The sequence below is a fragment of the Carlito syrichta genome, unplaced genomic scaffold, assembly GCF_000164805.1.
Source record: "Carlito syrichta isolate Samal-C Ts95f unplaced genomic scaffold, Tarsius_syrichta-2.0.1 Scaffold305870, whole genome shotgun sequence".
In the NCBI taxonomy this organism is placed as follows: domain Eukaryota; kingdom Metazoa; phylum Chordata; class Mammalia; order Primates; family Tarsiidae; genus Carlito; species Carlito syrichta.
The window spans coordinates 254,513-278,453 of NW_007249966.1; the positions used below are offsets into that span (position 1 = coordinate 254,513).

Sequence of the window (23,941 nt, forward strand, 5' to 3'; positions counted from 1 at the left end):
GTCTCAGTGTGGTTTTAATTTGCATTTATTTGATGATTAGTGAACATTTTTTTATGTATCTGTTCGTTGCTTATACGTCTTCTTTTGAGAAGTATCTATTCATATATTTTGCCTACTTTTTAATAGAGTTCTTTGTTTTTCTTCTTTTGGCATGTTTGAGTGCCTTGTAGATCCTAGAAGTTAGGCCTTTTCAGATATACAGTTGGCAAATATTTTTTCCTATTTTGTGTGCTGTCTCGCTGCTTTCTTGATAGTTTATTTTGCTTTGCAGAAACTTTTCGGTTTGATGAGAGTCCTACCTGTCTATCTTATCTCTTATGAAATAAGCTTTTGGGGTTTTGGTCAGGAATTGGTTGTCTGTTCCAACTTCTGTAAGGGTGTCCCCTGTGTTTTCTAAGGTTCTTATAGTTTGAGGTTTTACATTTAGGTCTTTGATCCATTTAGAGTTGATTTTCGTGAATAGTGATAGGTAGGGGTCATGTTTCATTCTTTTACATACGGTCAGTCAGTTTTCCCAGGGTCATTTACTGAATATGTTCTCTTCTCCCCAGTGGTTATTTGTGGAGGCTTTGTTGAAGATGAGTTGGTTGAGGAATTGAGGTTTTGCTTCAGAAATCTCTATCCTGTTCCATTGATCTATATGCCTGTTCTTGTACCAATACTAGGTTGTTTTGATTAGTATAGCCTTATAATAAAGTTTAAAGTCTTAAAGTATGATACCTTCACTTTGATTCTTTTGCTAAGGATTGTTTTGGTTATTTATGGTCATTTATGTTTCCATATGAATTTCTGTATCGTTGTTTCTAGGTCTGAGAAGAATGATGTTGTTCATATAGTGGGTATAGCATTGAATCTGTTGATTGCCTTGGGTAAGGTGGACATCTTAACAATGTTGATTCTTCCGGTCCATGAGCATGGAATATTTTTCCATTTGTTTGTGTCATCTATGACCTCTTTGAGCAGTGTTTTGAAGTTTTTGTTTAAAAGATCTTTCACTTCTCTGATTAGGAAGATGCTGAGGTATGTATGTCTTCATTTCTCTCTTTTTTTCTTTCTTTCTTTCTCTCTCTCTCTCTTTCTTTCTGCTATTGTGAATGGACTTTTTATTTGGTTCTCTACCAGTTTGTTGTTGGTGTATAAGAATGTGACTGTCTTTTGCATGTTGGTTTTATACCCTGAGACCTTACTAAAGTTCTTTATCAGTGTAAGGAAGTTTTTGACAGATTCTCTTGTACTTTCAAGGTATACAAACGTATCATCAGCAAAGAGGGAAACTTGACTTTTTCTTTTCCTATTTAGATACCCCCAATTGTCTTCTCTTGTCTGATTGCACTAGCTAAGACTTCCAATACTATGTTGAACAAGAGAAGCAAGAGTGGGCAGCCTTGTCTTGTTCTGGTTATCAGGGGAAATGCTTCCAACTTGGTCCATTTAGCAATATATTGGCTGTAGGTTTATCGTAGATGGCTCTTATTATTTTGCGGTATGTTCCCTCTATGCCTAGGTGTTCGAGGGTTTTTATCAAGAAGGGATACTGGATTTTATCAAAAACTTTTTCTGCACCTAATGATATAATCATGTGGTTCTTGTTTTTACATCTGTTGATGTATTTAATAACATTTATGGTCTTGTGGATGTTGAACCAGATCTGCATCCCAGGAATAAAGCCTACTTGGTCATGGTGGATGATTTTTGAGATGATTTTATCTTTCATGCTAAAACAATTCCTTTACCTTGGAAAGATCAGAACTCCATTTATTTTACATATGCATAAATACTAGAGAGTATTGCTTTTTCTTTTTCAGGCTCACTCTGGTCTCATTGAATATGCATTTTATTTGTATTTCACTAGAATATCCACAGATAGCTAAAATTTCTTCTTCTTTATCTTTGTCAACATTTGTATTTCCCCAGTGGACAGTTCCACAAAATCCATTTTTATTTCTATGTTACCAAAGTAACTCTGTTGGTCAAGTTCAATAACATCCTCAATGTAATTTCAGGAGGAAGTTACAGGGAGCAATTGCGGTCCATCGCTTTCTTGGAGGGGAAATATTAACACCTTCACCTCTTGCTCCTAATATCAGGTTCTGGGCAGGAGTGACTTACTCATTTTCTGAAGGAGTAATAACTCTTTTGAAACCCTCTAGCCACTTGGTAAATTATCTTTTCCATTGCCCAGAAGGGTGCCTCAGAAACTTAAGGAATAAATGCTTTAAAATAAGAAAAATGCTAAAAATCACTATTATATAATGATTTTCTTCAAATATAGCTTATTATATGTTTGTATGCACATATATATGTAGGTATGTGTAAGGATACATATGCATTTATATTTATATAAAAGAATATTTGAGATTTCAGTTGTACAATTTTATTAGTATTAGTTGGGCTATATCAGTTTTCCTGCTATAATAGAAATAAAACATAATAGTGATTTAAACTAGATCAGAGTTTCTTAACCTCAGGACTATGAACATATGGACCAAATGATCCTTGGTAGTGGGGGCCGCCCTGTGTATTGTAGGGATGTTTAGCAGCATCCCTGCTTTCTACCCACAGATACCAGTAGCAACCATCCCCTCCAGTTGTGATAATCAGAGATGTCTCCTGATGTTGCCAGATGCCTCCCCTGGGTGGGGGGAAAGGGAGCAAAATTGTCCTCTGTTGAGGACCACTGAGCTTGATAGACATTTCTGCTCACACATGGAGAGTCAAAGCTGGCATGGTAGCTCCGCTCTGCGTGAGGAGCCCAGACCCCTCACTTTGTAATGTGTAGGATCTGCCCTCATCACCTGGACCCATGTGCCTTACTCAAGAATCTCAATTCCAGGAGGGCATAGACAGTAGTGTCCTGGGACATTGACTTTTGGGGGTGGGGGAAGAAGACCACAATTAGATTAAGATGTAAAAAGCTCTGATTTGTAGTGTTTGCAGCTTTCCATGCTACATATACTCCTATCATGGCTGACAAAAAACTATGAGCAATTTAACAACTGGCTTATAACATTTCTGAATACTTACTATCTGTCTCTTGTAAAGCAGTATTAATGGACCACAATATATTACTGGCAGAAGAAAGGGAAGGAGGAGGTAGAAGGTACGACCTACTTTTTAAGGACAAAAATGACATTTCACTTCTCTTCACCCCCATTAGCCAGAACTTAGGTACAAGTTCATTTTAGTTGCAAGGGAAGCTGAAATGCACTGTTTATTCTAAACAGCCATGTATCCAGTCAAAAAAATCAGGGAAATTTATTACAGAGAGAGAAGAGAGAGACAGAATGGAGAGAGAGAATGTTTTAAGATCATCAATATCTGCCATAGTTTCACTTAAAAAAATAACCAGAAATATAAGTGAATTTGATCTTAGAGGATCTTAGAAATCTCAGCATTTAGAATGTAATATTAAGGAGAGATAAATCACGGACTTCCTCCAACAGTCAAGGATTCCCAATGCAGATGACACCCCAGGAGATGCTGGGTAATTGTTCTTACAATTTCTTACATTGAAGGTAAATGTGACTCTAACATTTTATTTTTATTATTATTATTTTATCTCTAGAAACAAGTTTATTTTCCGCCAACCTTATTTCCATGTTGCTTAAGAGCCTGTATTGCTTAAGAGGTTAAGACCACTCAGTGGTTTTCCCTACCCATTCAGTGGCCTGAGCAGTGGGAGCTGCAGACCAGTCTTCTGTGGCAGGCCAAGCACTCCAGTCTTCAGTAGAAAACTGCTGAATTGGCACGGAGGGCACCTGCACACCTTTGGACCAGTCTGCAACCTCAGGCTGAGTAGCAGTGAACTCAGGAGCTGGAGCAGTCCATTCACCCTGAAATTCTTCTTTGGTCACAGCTTTTTCAGCAGCAGCCTGCTCTTCCTTTTCAATCTCTTCAGGATCTCTGTAGAAGTAGAGATCAGGCATAATCTCCCACGGGTGTTCACGGGAGATAGTGCCATGCATGTGCAGAACTTCCCGAGCCAGCATCGGACCCACTGAGTGAGCTCCTTTATTGTTGCACGGGATGGCAATGTCCACACAGCGCAGAGGAGAGTCTGTGTTACACAGAGCAACGGTGGGCAGGTTAACATAAGATGCCTCTGTGAGAGGCTGGTGGTCAGCCCTGGGATCAGTAACCACCAGCAGACGGGGCTCCGGGAAGGCTGCCTGGATCTGGTTGGTGAAGGTTCCAGGAGTGAAGCGACCAGCAATAGGAGTGGCTCCAGTGGCAGCAGCAAACTTCAGCACAGCCTGCTGGCTAGTATTCCTGGAAGACATGACACTGACATCAGCAGGGTTTTCAATGGCAACAATGGCACGAGCTGCAAGCAGAAGCTTCTCCCAGGTTCTCTTCAGATTTATAACGTAGACGCCATCACTCTTCCTTTTATAGATGTACTGTTCCATTTGGAAGTCAAGGTTGGTGCCACCTAAGTGGGTGCCTGCTGCAAGGAATTTGAGGACATCCTCCTCCTTCATTTGCAGGACATCAAGGGCTCCGGACATTGTGAAAGTTTCCCTCTGAGTTACGATGGGAATTGAGAACAACACCGTATGGACCCCTCTGCCGGTAGCGCGGAAAGGTGGCTCTAACATTTTATACTTTTAGCTTAAGTTGTTTGAAGTACGTCACCTATGTACTTCACTCTTTGGACTCATTAGCAACAAATATCAGATGGTAATTATAACAGATTACATTAGTGTCAGTCACTGTCTAAATATCTTACATATTTTTCTGCTCTTTTGATCTTCACCACAACCCTGTATAGTAGATACTGTTATTATCCTTATTTTTAGATGAGGAAATTGAAGCACAGATTGGTTAAATAACTTATTCAAGGACATACAGCAAAGAAGAAGTTGGGCCAGGATTCATAGAGATTATCTTTTCCAATCTTTATCCCCACTCCCTTCTAATCTCCCCTCTATGTAAAGGAATTAGAAGGGTAAAAATGAAATTTCCCAGATTTCCTTGCAGCTGAGGTACTGGAAGGAACCTTCCTTTTAATAATCATCTTCATGGATATGAAATTTTAGTGATGGAAAGGTTAGCATTAGGAACAGTGATTCCTGACCACATCTAAGGTGGCGTGACCTTAAATCTGAAAAGCTAGTGTCAACAATTCCAGAACTTTCAGACTTTTGTAAGGATGATAATTTCTGTATTAATCCCATTTTAATGTAAATTCCTAGAGTGGCACTAGACTTTACAGATGACAAAGTTGAGACTGAAATGGGATAACTATAACTGTTCCAATGTTATAATACCCAGGTCTAGATTTAAACTGTTTTAGCCAGACAAGTGTTTTAATGGTATAGTGGAAAGTTGGTTCTGAGTTTTAAAGTTAGGTTTCTCACCTTCTAGTTCTGGAAACTTGGGAAGTTTGGAAACTTTTCCTCATTTGTCAGATGGAGATAATAATATTTTCTTTTTAGGATTGTTGTGAAGATGAATTGAGGAAGTTGGGTTGGTGCTAATGGCAGATCCAAAACAGTAGTCACTTAAACAAGATAAAAGGTTGTTTCTTTGTAATGTAAAAGTCCTGATATGCAATCTGAGTTTGGCATGGTGAGTCTACCTTCCTCAGAGTCCAGGCTTCCTTGCTTGACAATTTTCAACATTCAACTTCCATTCAGAATGTAAGATGACTATTTCTATATCCAAGCCAGTGGGAACTGGGTAAAGAGAAAGTGGGTGGTGTGGCTTTTCCATTAAGGGCAGGATTTGAAGTTGTACACATCATTCACACTCATGTCCTCTTGTCTAGATATTGCCACAGTTTTGCTGTAAGTATAGTCTTAAAAACGTAACCTTCACCTGGGTAGTTATAATCTCAGTTAAAAATTTTAATTCCATTATTAATACGAAGAAGAATGTCCTGAATATTAGAGACAACTAAAGTCTCTACCACAAATGGGAAATTTTAGACAATGTACTTTGTACATGAGCAATGATAATATACATTGATACTGACATCCTCCATTTTTTTTTTTTTTTTTTTTTAGCTTAGAGTCTCTTACCTCCTAGACACATTATTTTGGATTTTGGTTGAAAAGTGATATTTTGTAATTGTGTTACCTGAAAATTTTAGGAAGTAAGCTCTGTCTCTGCATCAAGCTTCAATGTGAAATAGGTCCTGAGCCAAATGCCAAGAGAAACATCTTTGGGTTTATAAAATAATTTTTCCTTCTATATTCGCTTGTAGAAAAGCAGTAATAAATAATGACATTTGGAAATTTGATCAGAGCATTGCCCAAAGTTCCAACTCTTTGGCAGTTTCAAGAGGTGTGCTTACTTTTTCAAGAGAACACCGGAGTCCTTAATGCTGCTGATGGCTATAAAAATCTTCTAATTATTCCTTGCAAGCAATGAATTGTATCATTATCAATAGACCTGATCAGTTGAACATGATCAATATTGTTAAGCAGCCTGTTTCCTTATCTAAGAAGATCTTTTAAAATCGTACAATTTTAGCCGGGCTCGGTGGCTCAGCCTGTAATCCCGCACCTTTGGGAAGCTGAGGTGAGTGGATTGCCTGAGCCCATGGGTTCGAGACCTGCCTGGGCAGTGAGACCTCATCTCTACAATAAATCAAAAAATCAGCCGGGCGTGGTAGCGCATGCCTGTAATTCTGGCTACTTGGAAGGCTGAGGCAGAAGGATCGCTGGAGCCCAGCAGGTCGAGGCTGCGGTGACTGGAAGCAGCCACTGCACTCCAGTCTGGGTGACAGAGTGAGACTCCAACTCAAAAAAAGAAAAATCGTACAATTTTAACTTTAGTAGGTACGACAAAGCAAATCATGAATTTGGAATGAGTTGGCCCTAGGAAAAGTTGCATAGTGAGCAAGCTGCTCTTTAACATTTGCCCACATTCCTTTAAAGTATTCTTCTTCTCTTATTAGTGACTAGCACGATTGTTTCTGTTCCTCTGAGTACATCTCAACTCACTGTCTTGTTGGCTAAGAGCTGAGTGCCTTTTATTACTTCCACTTTCAGATGAAGGAATCCCTTAACTCAAAAAAATAGAAATTAAATGCCTGGGACAAGGATATCAGAGAGGATATTTGAGAGAGGAGAATCTTCTTTGTATCCATAAATTCATATCATGTTTTGGTTCTGATTTCCCATATAAAAGTGGGTATTGTTAAGCATTTCCATTTTTGGCAAAATAAGTATGTGGTTATAATAATAAGTAAGGAGGCAAGACCATTAAAATTATTATTAATATTAAAGTATTTCATAAAGTTTAGAGTGGAATTTGGATTATAATTATTAATATTGTTATTATTGATAAACAAAGAAGAATAACCATTTCTCTCTGAGAATTTTTTATTTACATCATTGATTATACCACATGGAGCTGTTTGAAGTGACTCTGTCTAGAGAAATAGTGCATGTCACAAAAGAAGATGTTTAAATACCTTCTCTACTTCCTACATGGGTTAGCTTCCTTTAAGTGAGCTCAGGAGTGACTTCTTTCCTTCCAACACTTGAAGTAATATCTGAAAAACTAACAGTTGACAGCAGGTAACATTTTTAGGGAGTTTTGAAATCCCTCAGTTGCATCCTGGCCACCCAAGTGATTTTGGTTTTTTTGCTTTAAATTTCACACACCTTATTTAAAAATGCATTTTAGAAATGGATTGAGTGTTAAAGTATATAAGTATTATACTTTATACTTATCTCCATGTTTCCTTGATAAACAATTCTATGTAAAAATGTCTTGTTATCTCATATTCTAGCTCCAGCAGTCTAATATTCTCCCACGGTAAGTAGTGATAGAGAAGATGAGTCAATAGAAGAAAAGCTCAAGATATTTTCAAATTGTGCAAGGGGTGGAAAAATGTGACTGTAAGAAAAAAATCACCTAACAGTGGAGCTTGGGTTTTTCTTACATTAAGTTGGCCATCAAATTTAGATCTGTAGCTTGTAAGTCTTAAAAAGAAGCCAAAATTAGTAGTTTAAATATAAACATAAATGGGGATAACCACACTCACCACTTTTATTCAACATAGTACTGGAAGTCTTAGCTACAGGAATTAGGCAAGAGAAAGAAATTAAAAGCATCTAAAATGGAAAGTTAGAAGTTACATTGTCCCTATTTGCAGATGACATAATCTTACATATAGAAAATCCTAAAGACTTCACAAAAAAGCTGTTAGAACTAACAAGCAAGTTTAGTAAAGTTGAAGAATATAAAATCAACATACAAACTCCAGTAGTGTTTCTATACATTGACAATGAACTATCCCCCCCCAAAAAATTTTAAAATTCTATTTACAATAGTTACACAAAAATACTTAGAAATAAATTTAACCAAGTAGGTAAAATACTTGTACACTAAAGCTGTAAAACATTGATGAAAAAAATTAAAGAAAGCACACAAATAAATGGAATAATATTCCATGTTCATGGATTGAAAAAATTAATAATGTTAAAATGGTCATACTACCAAAGTGATCTCTGAATTCAGTGTAATCCCTATCAGAATTCCAATGATATTTTTCACAGAAATAGAAGAAATAGATTATTTCACAGAAATAAAATTTGTATGGAATTGCAAAAGACCCCAAATAGTCAAAGCAATCTTGAGCAAAAAGACCAAAGCTGGAGTCATCTCACTACCTGACTTCAATATATACTACAAAGCTACAGTAATAAGACCATGATACTGGCATAAAAACAGACACATAGGCTAATGGAACAGAATAGAGAGACAGAAATAAATTTATAGATTTATGGTCAATTGATTTTTAACAACGGTGCCAAGAACACATAAAGGGGAAAGACAGTCCTTTCAATAAAAGGTGTTGGGAAAGCTAAATATCCACATGCAGAAGAATAAAACTGGACTCCTAACTCACACCTATACAAAAGTCAATTGAAAGTGAATTAAAGGCTTAAATGTAAGTGGTGAAACCATAAAACTACCAGAAAAGAAAAAAAAAAAAAACCTAGAGGGAAAGTTCCATGACGTTGTCCTGGGTAACAGTATTTTGTATGTGACCCCAAAGCACAGACAACAAAACCAAAAATAAACAAATGAGATTTCATCATTTATTTGTAAAAAGATGGTGACCTGTGAGGGTGTGAGTCTCTGAAAGGGTAAATGTCCAAAAAGACATTCTATGTGCATGGGGGTGAGCAGGTGAATGAATGAAAGTCCATCTGAGGGGAGACTCAGGATCAAGCACCCAGGGCTCCCCTCTGGAGGCGGCTGCAATCCACCAACACTCTGAGATTGGAACCCCTGGTATGCAGGATTGTCCACTACTCTCAGGGATCTCTCAGGTGGAGGCAGCAGAGAGCAGCTGCTCCTCAACACCTGACTCTGGGCCCACACAACCACCTGTGGCAACAGGCCAGGCAGGCACTGACATCGGGAACCATGGAGAAGCACACAGAGGAAATCTGGAGCTGAGCCCCACTGCCAGTGAGCAGACACCTACTGCTACCATTTTCTCTGTCCCAGGATCAAGCAGAGACCTTCTTGGCCCACCGGACTCTGTTGCCTCCAACCTGAGACCCAGAAGTGATCTCTGCACCCTTCTGTGATTGACCATTGCTGGTCCAGAGAGGAAACTTTTGGAGTGGACACGGAGAGGTAGACACCGCACCCCCATGCTATACCAGGCATGGACATGTCAGATCTGAGTGGGAGACTTGGAAGCAGCAGCAGCAGATGAATTAGGGTGAGTCTGGATCTGATTCAACCTTCTCTCCCAGCAGTCCATGGGGAATTTGATCCATACTGAAAACAACCCGATTGGCCTACACTGAGAATGGAGGGGAGGGACTGAAGACCAGAGCCTGCTCCCTACTGCAATGACAGCCAAAAGCAGTGGCAGTGTTTAGGATCTGTCAGTAAAAAGAAAAAAAAAAAAGGAAAGGAAAAGAACCTGAAGTTCTGGAAATGACCACAGAGGTAGGTCTTTTTTTTTTCTTTCCATTTTTATTTCTGTTTTTGTATTTGTTATGTGTTTTTTGTTGTTGTTGTTGTTGTTTTAGTTTTTCTGATTGTGTATAGATATTTTTGAGGGCAAGTGTATCATCAGAGTTTTTGTTGTTGTTGGTGGTTGTTTGTTTATTTGTTGGATTTTTATTTGTTTGTTTATTTATTTGTTCATTGTTGTGCCCATCATTTTCCTTCTCCTTCTTCTCTCTCTTCATTTTCTTTCATCTCCCTTCTTCCTTTTTCTTATCTTATTTTGCTTTCAGGGGGCATACATATGCCCCCACTGCATGGACAGATTGTAAGGTAGAGGACAGTGAGTTCCAGGGATTCAACACACCAGTCAGCAGATATTGTGATCTGCAGATAGCTTCTGAACCACAGCTCCCTCATCACACCTTAATCAAATCTCAAAACTGCAGAAAGAACAGTCCTCCATCCCCAGTCTGGCTTCAAAATTGAACAAATCCAAGGATGAATAGGGGATTGAGCAAACAGAAGTGAAAAGTATCCCCATCACTGAGCAACAGAATTAAAGAAGGAGGAAAAAGGGAGGAAAATCCATCACAAATGAAGAAGAACCAAAGGACGAACACAGTTCCCACACAGACTCCTGGGAAGACAGCACCCAAGAATACAACTTTGGAACTCAAACCATGAAGATCCACCAGAATGACTGGTCTCAAACCACAAACCCAGATATCAAGATATTAATAAAGAGAATGAATAGAAATGAGGAGAGATAAGAGAAAAGAATGAAGGAGTTGATAACAGATGACAGCAATACAAAATACAGTAAACAAAATAAATAGCAAACTAAAAAGCATGGAAAGCAGAAATAACCAAGCAGAAGAAAGACTCTCAGAGCTTGAGGACCAAAATATGGAATTAATCCAAAGTGTTAAAAACATAGAAAAGAAACCTAAGCTTAAAAAGATGGAACACAGCATCCAAGAAATGTGCAATTATATCCAGAGGCCAAACCTACAATTAATTATCTTCCCTGGGGCGATAGGGAACCGAGACCACCCTAGAACAAACAGACCATGAAATTATCCAAGAAAACTTCCCATCTCATCAGAGACATGACCATTCAAACACAAGAGAGATTCAGAGAACCCCTGCAACACATTAAATGAGAAGACCAACTCCTAGACACATAGTAATTTGCTTACACAAAGTAGGTAAAAAAGAAAAAATCCTAAAGGCAGCATGAGAGAAGAGTCAGAGTACCTCCTGGGGAAGACCAATTAAAATAGTAGCAGACTTATCTACAAAGGCACTACAGTCTAGTAGAGATTGGAGTCCAGTTTTCAAAGTTTTCAAAGATAAACAATTCCAACCAAGAATTTCCTACCCAGCTAAGCTAAGTTTCATCAGCAATGGAGAATTCAAATCCTTCACTGACATTCAATCTCTAAGAGTTTACATTGCCTCCAGACCAGCTCTACAAGAAAAGCTTAAGAAAGTATTAAGCACAAAAGAAAGAAAAACAAGAATGACTATGCTCTTCCAAAGAATGCAGGAAAAAGACTGAAAACACATACATATATCAACCCCCAAATCAAAAGAAACTCAGCAAACGAACAACAATAAATTCTATGAGAACCTCATGACAGGGGAAAACTCTCACATCTCAATCATTAGCCCAAATGTGAATGGACTAAATGCACCACTGAAAAGACATAGAAACAAACTGGATTAAAAAAATGACACAACAATATGCTGTCTTAAGAGACTCATCTCACTAGAATGGACACACATAGACTCAAAGGTGAATCAAGCACAAAAGAATGCAGGGGTTGTGATCTTAGTATCAGACAAAATATCCTTAAAGCTACTAAAAATTAAAAAGGATATGGGAGGTCACTACATAATGATAAAAGATTCAATCCATCAATAAGAAATAGTCATTAAATATATATGCACCCAACATAGGAGAACCAATTTTCATAAAGCAGCTACTAGGTAAACTAAAAAAAGATATCAACACTAACATTAGCATAGCTGGGGACTTAAATACCCCACTCACAACCCTAGATAGATCATCAAGGCAAAAAATCAACAAGAAGATCTGGAACTTCAACTTGACACTTGACCAAATGGACTTAATCGATACCTATAGAATACTCCACCCAACAACTACAGAATATACACTCTACTCATCACCATGTGGAATGTACTCCAAGATCAACCACATCCTCAGTCATAAATCAAGCATAAAAAATTCCATAAGCTCAAAATATTGCCATGGACCTTCTCAGGCCACAGTGGAATAAAAGTAAATATCAACACCAACAAAACTACTCTAAAACCCATAAAAAATGCGGGTACTAAGCAGCATGATGCTGAACAACTCCTGGGTTAACATGGAAATCAAAGCAGAAATTAAAAGATTTCTGGAAACAAATGAAAATAAAGACACATCTTACCAAAACCTCTGGGGTGCCATGAAAATAGTACTGAGAGAGGAATTCATTGCTTTATAAACACACATCAAGAAAATGGAAAGATCACAGCCGGGCTCGGTGGCTCAGCCTGTAATCCCGTGCCTTTGGGAGGCTGAGGTGAATGGATTGCCTGAGCCCGCGGGTTCGAGACCCTCCTGGGCAGCAAGACCTCATCTCTACAATAAATCAAAAAAATCAGCCGGGCGTGGTAGCGCATGCCTGTAATTCCGGCTACTTGGAAGGCTGAGGCAGAAGGATCGCCGGAGCCCAGTAGGTTGAGGCTGCGGTGGCTGGGAGCAGCCACTGCACTCCAGTCTGGGCGATAGAGTGAGACTCCAACTCAAAAAAAAGGAAAGATCACAAGTTAACAGCTTAACAAATCACCTAAAGAAGCTGGAAAGACAGGCCACCAAAACCCTAACGTCTGCAGAAGAATCCAGATCACTAAAGTAAAAGCCCAAATACAGGACATAGAAGACAAAAATATTACGGAAAAAAATCAACAAAGCAAAAGCTGGCTCTTTGAAAGGACAGACAAGGTTGATGGGCCTCTAGCCCGATTGACCAAGAAAAAAAGAGAGGGAGAAAAAAAGCCCAAATAAACACAATCAGAAATGCAAACAATCAAATGACAATGGAGCCTGAAGAAATACAAAAAATTATCAGAGATTACTATGCAAATCTGTATGGAAACAAAGTCAAAAACCTAAATGAAATGGAGGACTTTCTGTCATCACACAACATCCCAAGGTTGAAACAAGAAGAAATTGAGACATTAAATAGACCAATAACAACCCAGGAAATTGACTCTATTATAAGAAAACTACCTATATACCAATTCTATTGAAAGTATTCAAAGCTATCAAGAAAGTCGGAACTCTCTCCAAATCATTTTTGTGAAGCTAACATCACACTGATACCCAAACCGCACGAAGATCCAACAAAGAAAGAGAACTACAGGCCAATATCCCTGATAAATATAGATGCAAAAATACTGAACAAGATTATACCAAATCAGATCTGACAACACATCTCAAAAATCATCCACCATGACCAAGTAAGCTACATCCCTGAGATGCAGGGCGAGTTCAACATCCACAAGACCATAAATGTAATTAAATACATCAACAGATATATAACAGAAATCACATGATTATATCATTAGGTGCAGAAAAAACTTTTGGTAAAATTCAGCATCCCTTCTTGATTAAAGACTCTTGAACACCTAGACATAGAGGGATCATACCTCAAAATAGTAAGTGCCAACTATGACAAACCAACAGTCAACATATTATTAAATGGACAAAAACTGAAAGCATTTCCCCTGAAAACTGGAACAAGACAAGGCTGCCCACTTTCTCTCCTCCTGTTCAACATTGTGTTGGAAGTCCTGACTACAGCAAACAGGCAAGAGAAGGAAATCAGGGGTATCCAAATAGGAAAATAGTCAAGTTATCCCTCTTTGCTGATGATATGATTCTATACCTTGAAAATCGAAGAGACTGTCAAAAACCTTCTTGCACTGATAAATGACTTTGGTAATGTCTCAGCATACAAAATAAATGTGCAAAAGACAGTCACATTCTTATGCACCAACACAAGCAGGCAGAGAATCAAATGAAAAGCACCGTCCCATTCACAATAACAACAACAACAACAAAATGAAATACCTTGGCATCTTCTTAACCGGAGAAGTGAAAGACCTTTACAATGAAAACTACAAAACTCAAAGAAATCAAAGATTTTACAAATGGATAAATATTCATGGATTGGAAGAATCAACATTGTTAAAGATGCCCATCTTACCCAAGGCAGTCTACAGATTTAATGCAATACTCATTAAATTACTGACATCATTCTTCTCAGACCTAGAAATGACAATACAGAAATTCATATGGAAACATAAATGACCACAAATAGCTAAAACTATTCTCAGTAAAAGAAACAAAGCAGGAGGTATAACGCTTCCAGACTTTAAACTTTATTATAAACTTTATTGTAAGGCTACAAATCAAAACAGCCTGTTATTGGTACAGGAATAGGCATATAGACCAATGGAACAGGATAGTGATTTCGGAAGCAAAATCTTAATTTCTCTACCAACTCATCTCCAACAAAGTCGCCACTCGCAACCACTGGGGAGAGAACTTATTTAGTAAATGGTGCTGGGAAAACTGGCTAAACACATGCAGAAGATTAAAACAAGACCCCCTACCTATCACCATACACAAAAATCAACTCTAAATGGATCAAAGTCCTCATCATAAAACCTCAAACTGTAAGGACCTTAGAAAATACAGGAGGTACCCTAATGGAAATTGGAACTGGCAACCAATTCCTGATCAAATTCCCAAATGCCCATGCCATAAGAGATAAGATAGACAAGTGGGACTTCATCAAACTGAAAAGCTTCTGCAAAGCAAAAAAAAAACACCATCATTAGAGTGGGGAGTGAGCCCAGAGAATGGGAAAATATATTGGCCAACTGTATATCTGAAAAGGTCTAACATCTAACATCTACAAGGTACTCAATGTGCCAAGAAACAAGCAAACAGCCCTATTAAAAAGTAGGCAGACATCGAAAGAGGAGTGGCTAAAAAAATGTGGTGGATATACATGATGGAATATAATGCAGTCATAAAGAAGATGAAATTGTGAACTTTGCAGCAACTTGGATGGACTTAGAGTCTGTAATACTGAGTGATCTATCACAGAAACAAAGAACTGAGTACCACATGTTCTCACTCATAAGCGGACCTTGAACAATTATCATAGTCCCATAAGAAAGGGTTGGCAGTACTGGGAAAATGCAAGGCGAGTGGGGCGGGGACACACGTCTTCAACAAGGGTACCTGCATAATGAACATTTGTTTACCTAACCTTGAATTGTACCCCACATCTTTAAAATAAAAAAAAAATTTAATGGGCAGAAGACATGAATAGACACTTCTCAAAAGAAGACATATGAGCAACCAACAGATACATGAAAAAGTGGTCAGTCTTACTAATCATCAAAGAAATGAAAATTAAAACCAACTGAAATATCACATTACTCCAGTAAGAATGGCCATCATCAATATCTCAAAAAACAACACATGCTGGAGAGGATAAGGGGAAAAGGGAATAGTTCTACACTGTTGGTGGGAGTGTGAACTAGTACAGCCTCTGTGGAAAACATTGTAGTGATTCCTACAAGATCTAAAAATGGACCTTCCATATGACCCAACTATCCCTATTCTGGGAGTATACTCAGAGGAACTCAAATTACTCCATGAAAAAGATACCTGAATACACATGCTTATTGCATTATTCACAACAACAAAAACAGGGTGAGTGGATTGCCTGAGCCCGCGGTTTCGAGACCCGCCTGGGCAGGCGAGACCTCATCTCTACAACAAAATCAAAAAATTAGCCGGGCGTGGTAGCGAGTGCCTGTAATTCCAGCTACTCAGAAGGCTGAGGTGGAAGGATTGCCGGAGCCCAGCAGGTTGAGGTTGCGGTGGCCAGGATCGGCCACTGCACTCCAGACTCCAACTCAAAACAAAAACAAAAACAAAAAACAACAGGGAACCAACTGTGCTGCCCATCAAAAGTGGACTGGATAAAAAAAAATGTGGTACAATTATAAGAAAGAATATTATGTAGCCATAAAGAAAGACAAAACTGTGAGCTTCACAGCAACTTGGATGGATCTAGAGTCATAATACTGAGTGATCTATCCAGAAACAAAGAACTGAGTACCACATGTTCTCATTCATAAGCGAATCCTGAACAATTATCAGAATACTATAAGAAAGGGATTAGCAGTAGTGGGAGGGGGGTGGAACACTTCATCAACAAGCTTACCTGATCTAAAACCAGGTGAAGTAGAGACCAAAGTGAGACCCAAGCTTTACTTATTCAATGACTATTTGTATATCTAATCATGAATTGTACCCCACATCCTTAAAATAATAAAAAAGAGACTTCATCAAACTGAAAAGCTTTGCAGAACAAATGAAACAATAGATGGAATTAGGAGACAATCTATAGAATGGAAAAAAATATTTACAACCCATATATCTGATAAGGGGTTCATAAGGAACTCATCACACTAGAAAGAAAACTAATATCTCAATTAAAAATTGAGCAAAGGGTCCAAATAGACTTTTTAAAGGTAGATATACAAATGGCCAATATGTCTATGGGAAAAATGCTAAATATCTCTAATCATCAGGGAGATGCACATTAAAATGACAAAATCCCACCTCATTCTGCTAGAATGGCTATTATCAAAACAATGAAAGACAAGTGCTGGCAAAGATGTGGAGGAAAGGGAACGCTGGCACACTGTTGGTGGGAATATTAATTATGGAAAAGAGTATGAAGATTCCTCAGAAAATTAAAAATAGTAAAAAATAGAATAGGATCCAGCAATCCCCCTACTGGATATATATTCAAAGTACATGAAATCTGTATGTCAAAAAGGTATCTGCACTCTCATGATCATTGCAGGATTATTCACAATAGTCAAACTTATGGACTCAACCGAAGTATTTATCAAAGGATGAATGAATAATGAAAATGTGGTATATATGCACAGTGAAAACTACTTAGCCTTTACAAAAAAGGAAATCCTGTCATTTGTGACAACATGGATGAAACTGGAGGATTATGTTAAGTGAAATAAGCAAGCACAGAAAGACAATACTGCATAATCTCACTTACCTGTGGGATCCAAAAAAGTTGAACTCACAGAAGCAGAGAGAAGCATGATGATTACCAGGGGCTGGTGGGAGAAGCAGGGAGGAGGTAGGGAAGATTTTGGACAAGGGACACAAAATTTCAGTTAAATAGGTAGAATAAGTTTAAGAGATTTCTTTTTCTTTTTTTTGAGTTGGGGTCTCACTCTGTCGCCCAGACTGGAGTGCAGTGGCCACTCCCGGCCACCGCAGCCTCGCCTGCTGGGCTCCGGCAATCCTTCTGCCTCAGCCTTCCAAGCAGCCGGAATTACAGGTGCGCACTACCACGCCCGGCTAATTTTTTGATTTATTGTAGAGATGAGATCTCGCCTGCCCAGGAGGGTCTCGAACCCGCAGGCTCGGGCAATCCACTCACCTCCGCCTCCCAAAGGCGTGGGATTACAGGCTGAGCCACCGAGCCCGGCTTGGGATTTCTTGTGCAATATGGTGACTATGGTTAATAACAATGTGTTATATTCTTGAAAATTGCTAAGAGACTACATTTTGTGTTCTCACCACAAAAAATAAGTATGTTAGGGCATGCATATGTTAATTAGCTCAATTTACCCATTTCATAGTGTATACATAGTCAGAACATTGTTTTGTACATAATAAATAGATATAATTTTTGTCAATTAAAATAAATAAGCGAATAAAAAAATAATTTAGAAATAAACCAAAAAAAGATAAAAGTCACATTTGTAGCCAGATGTCCAAACTAAACGCTGGTTTCTAAAATCAACCGGTGAACAAAATAAACACAGAGGGAAGGAAGTTGATGGCTAGAAGTTTTGGTAAACTCTAACACCAAACTGGTTGACAAGAAGTTTCTATTAACAAAAGAGAGAAACTTGGGTTTGGACTGTGCTTTTGTTCTTGTGGATGAAAATAAATAGACTTTGGTTGCAGTAATATAAATTATCCACTCTACTACTCTTAGGGGAAATTGTAAAGTGGCTTGAAGGCAAATGTTTTAAAGCAAAAACCTAGAAGTTCTTTTTGCAATATGAATTTTTTTTAATTTAAAAAAATTTTTTTTTTAGCCAGAGTGCCATTCTTGCAGACTTTACTTTTTTTGGGAAACATTCTTCTCTGCCAAGATTTAGTTTGGGTGCAGGATGTCTGCAAAGTTTGACTTGTTTTTGTGGAAATATGTGTGGAGGCGCGACTGAATATAGCAAGAGCTTGCCCTCACACTAGAGTGAATACACAAGACCTGTATAACCTTGACCTGGGATTATGTTCTGGATCATCCCCACTACAAGAATAGCCAACCCAAAATGTCAATAGTGCCAAGGTTGAGAAATTCTGTTATAGATAAACTAGACCGAGACAAGCTTTGTAATGTGTCTAAGGTCCCAAAGCCAGCAAGTGACTGAGCAGCACTTTGCACTCAGGGGTGTCTGGATCAAGAGCTTTCCTCACTCAGTCTGTGAAACAGGCTCAAAGTGCACCTGGGTCATGATAACATGGCCAAGTTTGGCCTTTTTCTGTAAACTGAGCACTCTTGTTTAATTTTGCCCCACTAAAATTGAGTTCAGCTGTGGAACAGAGCATAAATAGCTTGGCTTTTTTATTCATTCCGATTTTATTTAATCGTTTTAATTGGGCTTATTATCACTTTATTTTTGGCCCAAGATTGGGATGCTTTTATAAACGAATCTCAGTTTAGCTAATAAAGGACTATGCATTGTGTTCTAGAATGTCGTTAGTCTTTGTGGAAGTACTAATATATTATCCAAAGTGTCTATCTTTGTTTCTTGTCACTTTTGCTATCAACTATTTTCCTCACTGATTTTTATTCCAGAGATTTCCTTTGGCCCATGAATAATGCTTTAAAATGACTAAGGTGACCTGGGAGAGGATAGGATATACTTGAGAAGTTAAGATTCAGATTTGGTTATAGATTGGACAAGTTAGAGACATGAGCAGAAATGAACAAGTGTATAGGATGACACCCTAAGAGAAGGGAAATTAAGTAAATTTGAGTAGCAACTGCTTATATAAATGATATGTAGGTCATATTTCTGATTAGAAATTCACTTTTGCAAAATTTTTCATCTGAAAAACAATTTGATATGATTTATACAAACACTTTGGAAAATTTGTAAATATAGAAAGAGATTTAATGTGTATATCTTAAGACATTTCACTGTATCTATTATCTTCTTGACCTTGAGTTTCTCATCATCATTTATTTGGATGATGAGAAATAGCCTCTTAACTGACTTTTTTGCCACTAATGAAATAAATGTTCTTAGTAGTTTTTTCCACATCACCACCAAATTACACTTTCTAAAATTTAAATCTGATCATGGCATTATCCTGTTTAAAATTCTTCAACTGTTTCCATCACTTTCCAAAGCACCTGTGTGCACACATAAGCCTCTTCATGTCTGGCCTTATCTTTCCTGCAAGCTCCTCCTACTCCTACAGACTGCTCATGTCCAGGCCAAATGAAACTATTTGCAGTTTCCCTCACAAACCAGCTTTTTTGGTGCCTGGTTGTATCCGAATTTGAAAAATCTTCATTGCAGCTTGTGTACCTAGTAGACTTACTCATCTTCTTTCCCCTTCCATCTTTGTCTTTTATTATTAAAAATTAAAAATAAAAAATTGACCCAGTGTAGTGGGTCACGCCTGTAATCTCAGCACTTTGGAAGGCCGAGGTGGACAGATTGCAATTGAGCCCAAGAGTTGGAGACTAGCATGGGCAACAGAGCAGGACGTCGTTTATACAAAAAATAAAAATAAAAAACTAACTGGGTATGGTGGTGTGTGCCTGTAGTCCCAGCTAATTGGGAGACTGAGGTGGAAAGATCACCTGAGCCCAGAGGATCGAGGCTACCATGAATAGCTATTATCATGCACACCATCCAGTCTGGGTGACAGTGTGAGACCTTGACTAAAAAAATTAAAAATGACACATTGTAGTTTGCTTACATGCATGTTTATGGAGTACAATTTGATGTCTTAATACATGTATGTGTTGTATAATGTTCATTTCAGGATAGTTTCATATCCATCATCTTATACATTTATCATTTCTTTGTTTTGAGAACATTAAAAAATGTCCAACAAGAGATGATTGGATAAAGAAAATATGTTAATGGCACACAATGAAATACTATTCACTTTTCTGTTAATGCTGCTTCTGTGACACATCCCCACTTGCAGTAAAGTACTCCCTTTGTGTTCTCATAGCAACCCCTGCATACTTCTTACAACACCTAACTAAATTGTATTTTAATGATCTGTTTACACATCTGACTTTCTCACTAAATGTTAGACTTCTGCTCCTCAGGACCTTGTCATATTCATGTTTGAATCCACCACATATTATATACTTTCTGGCATACAGTGGATGCTCAATGGATATTTTTAGAGCAAGAGAATGAATAAGTGAAAACATGTGATGTAAAATAACACTAAAATCAAATGTAATCAATCACCTTCAAGCACTCCTCTGAATCAAGTTAGTCTTTTTTTGTTAAAGTATTCTATAAAGGAATCTCAGTTTGGTTGTGGTATATTTAAAGTATAACTGAAGTTTTTATTATAAATTAAACAGATAATTTCTTATGTTTATTTTTGTGAGTATTAAGGTAATATTTCTGAAGTGTATTCAAAATAAACTTAAATAGCATGACTCAAAGTATGTATTACTTCAAAATTTCATTAGTCAGCAGGCACATTTTATTTTCCAAAAATCTGGAGGTGAATTACTACTAACAATATTTTAAAATCCCACTTCTAAAAATGACTTTTACCAAAAGGCTAGTTTCCACTGAATGATTTAATATTGTATGTGTACATTTAAGAGAATGTACACATGCAATATTAAACTTTAACAACATTTAACTTTAGTCACGCTTACTTTAAAGGGGGAAAAACCCAATAACTTTCTTCCAGAAATGTCCTCTTGGTCATTTTATTTTTCATCTAATTAGTTACCTGTGAGAGTCTTGTGATTTCCTTAGTATTCATCACAAATACTTGCTCTGAGAAAATCTCATGCATTAAATTTCCAATTCCTTTGGAATGTTTGCTGTATGATGTCCAGAGAAAAAAGGGAGAAGATGATTATCAGAGATGGAACAGCCCTAGACGAAGGTATTATTTTAAAACGATAGAAAATATTGCCAAGTTCTGATACCAAAATGGGGGCACTGAGAAATCAGGTGGACACCAAAAGACAGGGCAATTTTCATCAAGCCAAATTCAGAGTAGAACAAATCAGAACCGTCAGAACCTCGCACACCCAGGGCTCACCAGAAATGGAAACATCTAAGTTTTGCTCTACCTTTACCATGGATTTGTGACTTGCATTTGTAAACTGAGAAGAAATAGCAGTTGTCTGCTTACCTAGTAGTGTCAAGGCAGCATTTAAAGAAGTGATTTGAGTTTCTTCTAATAAGAACAGCAGTACAAGTACAAAGTCATGCATCTCTTACCCACCGAATTGAGTCAGAAGGCGTAGTAGTCTATAGATCCACTAATGAGATGGGCCTACGTAGAAATAAACCAACACTAAGGCAAGCAAATAAAGGAGTCAGGCTCTGGTGGAAATTAATGAGGTTCTTTACCTTGCCATCCGGTAATTTAAATGCGAGGCTATTCTTAAAACAAAACAAAACAAAAGGTTTGAGGATTATTGTTTAGTATTTGCAAGAGCGTTTTAAAAGTTTCTATCAAAGATTAAATATCATGTCTAAAAGAAAGATTATGTAAAGGCTATTTAAAATAATTTTCAGAGGTTATATCTGACAGGAATCCACTGGAGGGCAGTATATAGTAAGAATTATGGCTGGTTGCCTGGAATATTGATTGGTTTCAGAACATAAGCCCAGTATCACATTCAGTTTTTAAAAATGACATACAGTTCTACTGTCTGTTTTAAAAGACTTCCCACATTTAGTGCCTGGATAAGGTATGTTTCCATTTGCTGTGAAGAATGATGGAGATGATTATATGTTGAAAACATTTCTGTCTCACTGGCAAATCAAAATGTGTGAATTTGGGTTGCTGCACTTGGTTGAACAATGATGCATTTCAATCTAGCTAGACCTTAATTTATACCCCATTTCCCAAAGGAAAGAAACCAGGTTTCCATAGATAGCTGTCACTAATTGACTACTTCACACGCCTTGACCACAGAACATTGAGTGCAGTGTTCTGGATCATATCAGTTGCTTATGTAGCCCACCACACACACCTAATAAAATGTATTTGATTTGATTTATGAGCATTAATGACACATCTGTGAGACACCTTGGAGTTCAACTTATTTATTATTTTATTTTATTTTATTTTTTTTGAGTTGGAGTCTCACTCTGTCACCCAGACTGGAGTGCAGTGGCTGCTCCCGGCCACCGCAGCCTCGACCTGCTGGGCTCTGGCGATCCTTCCGCCTCAGCCTTCCAAGTAGCCAGAATTACAGGCGCGCGCTACCACGCCCGGCTGATTTTTTGATTACTTATTTATTTAACTCTGGAAAGAGATACTACTACATTTGTTTTAAAACCAATCATTTTTTCCTTATCATAATGCTTGTCTCCTTACCCCCAATTTTTTCCTTTATCCATCTCTCTATTCACCTATCCAACTATCCATCATCTCTCCATCCATTAATTTGTTCGATATTTATTGTTCAAAATTGTATGCATTGTGTAAGCTCTGGAACTAAAAAGTGAGCATGAAATTTTAGATCAGAAGTATGAAATAAGAAATAAACTTTTCTCAGAATATCAGGACTTGATGAGCCTAAAGTGTTCCTCAAATAATAACAGCAGACACTTATATAGCTCCTTGAACCGGGCACTTGGTATGAACTCTTTACATACCAACCCTGTGATGTAAGCTCCATCATCATCTCATCATTGCTACCATTCCCATTTACAGATGAGTACGACAAGACACACAAAGGTCAAGTCCCTTGCCCACAGTCACACAGTATGAGCAATAGATCTAGGCTATGAGACTCCCTCCAGATCCCATGCTCTAAACTTCTAATCAAGCTATGCTGCTCCTCAAAAACAGTGGTTTCCAGTGAAGCAAAAAATGAGCTTAGAACATAGACAACTTAAGGATGACTTTTTGCTTTTCTGAAAGATAAAATATACGAGACCATCAAGGAAATGTTTTATTCGGGCTATTGATCAGGGAACATATTTGAAAATGAATACCCCATGGAAGAGAGAGAGGGAAACTGAATTATATTAAACAAGGGGGTCATGAGAAAAGGCGGAGATATCTCTGAACCTGCAGGGGCAGGGTTGTCCTTTGTTATCGTAAGCTGGCCATTTCTTAGAACATAGAAGGGTCACAAAATGGTGGAAGAATCTCTCCCCCTGTCACTACTTTACAGGATTAAATGGACCATAAGCCAAGAAATCTGGGAAGTCTCTACAATTCTGAAAAAGTAGGGAGCAGATTTCCTTCTAGAGTCTCCAGAAGGAATACAGTCTGCTGATATCTTGATTCTTAGCTCAGTGAGACCCATATTGGACTCGTGACCTCTAGAACCAAAAGATAATAAATTTGGGTGGTTTTAAGCTACTAAGGTTTTGGTAATGTATTATAGCAGCAACTGAAAACAAATACATCTGTCAAATTTTAGTCAGCTCTGACCATGGCAAAATAAAATAAATAAATAAATAAACAAATAAATATTCTCTTTTGGCAAACCTTCCATAACTTTCTATATTCATTCAGATTTTACCCTACATTTCCCCCTTCTCAGACATTTCACTGGAGAAAAAGTTACTCTAATTTTTTTTTCACACAAACATACCCTTTAGAGTACAACTTCTCAAA

The 23,941-nt window shown here is 37.8% G+C and overlaps 1 protein-coding gene across 1 annotated transcript; it reads right to left on the minus strand.

Moving 5' to 3' along the window:
- Positions 1-3,629: 3,629 nt before the first annotated feature.
- LOC103265152 (40S ribosomal protein SA-like) lies at positions 3,630-4,575 on the minus strand. The gene has a single exon (XM_008062860.2). The coding sequence runs from the start codon at positions 4,506-4,508 to the stop codon at positions 3,630-3,632; it is 879 nt and encodes a 292-aa protein (XP_008061051.1). The 5' UTR covers positions 4,509-4,575.
- Between the last annotated feature and the right edge of the window lie 19,366 nt (positions 4,576-23,941).

Coding starts and splice junctions, on each gene's coding strand:
- LOC103265152 (XM_008062860.2), bottom strand. CDS start 4,508: ATGTCCGGAGCCCTTGATGTCCTGCAAATGAAGGAGGAGGATGTCCTC.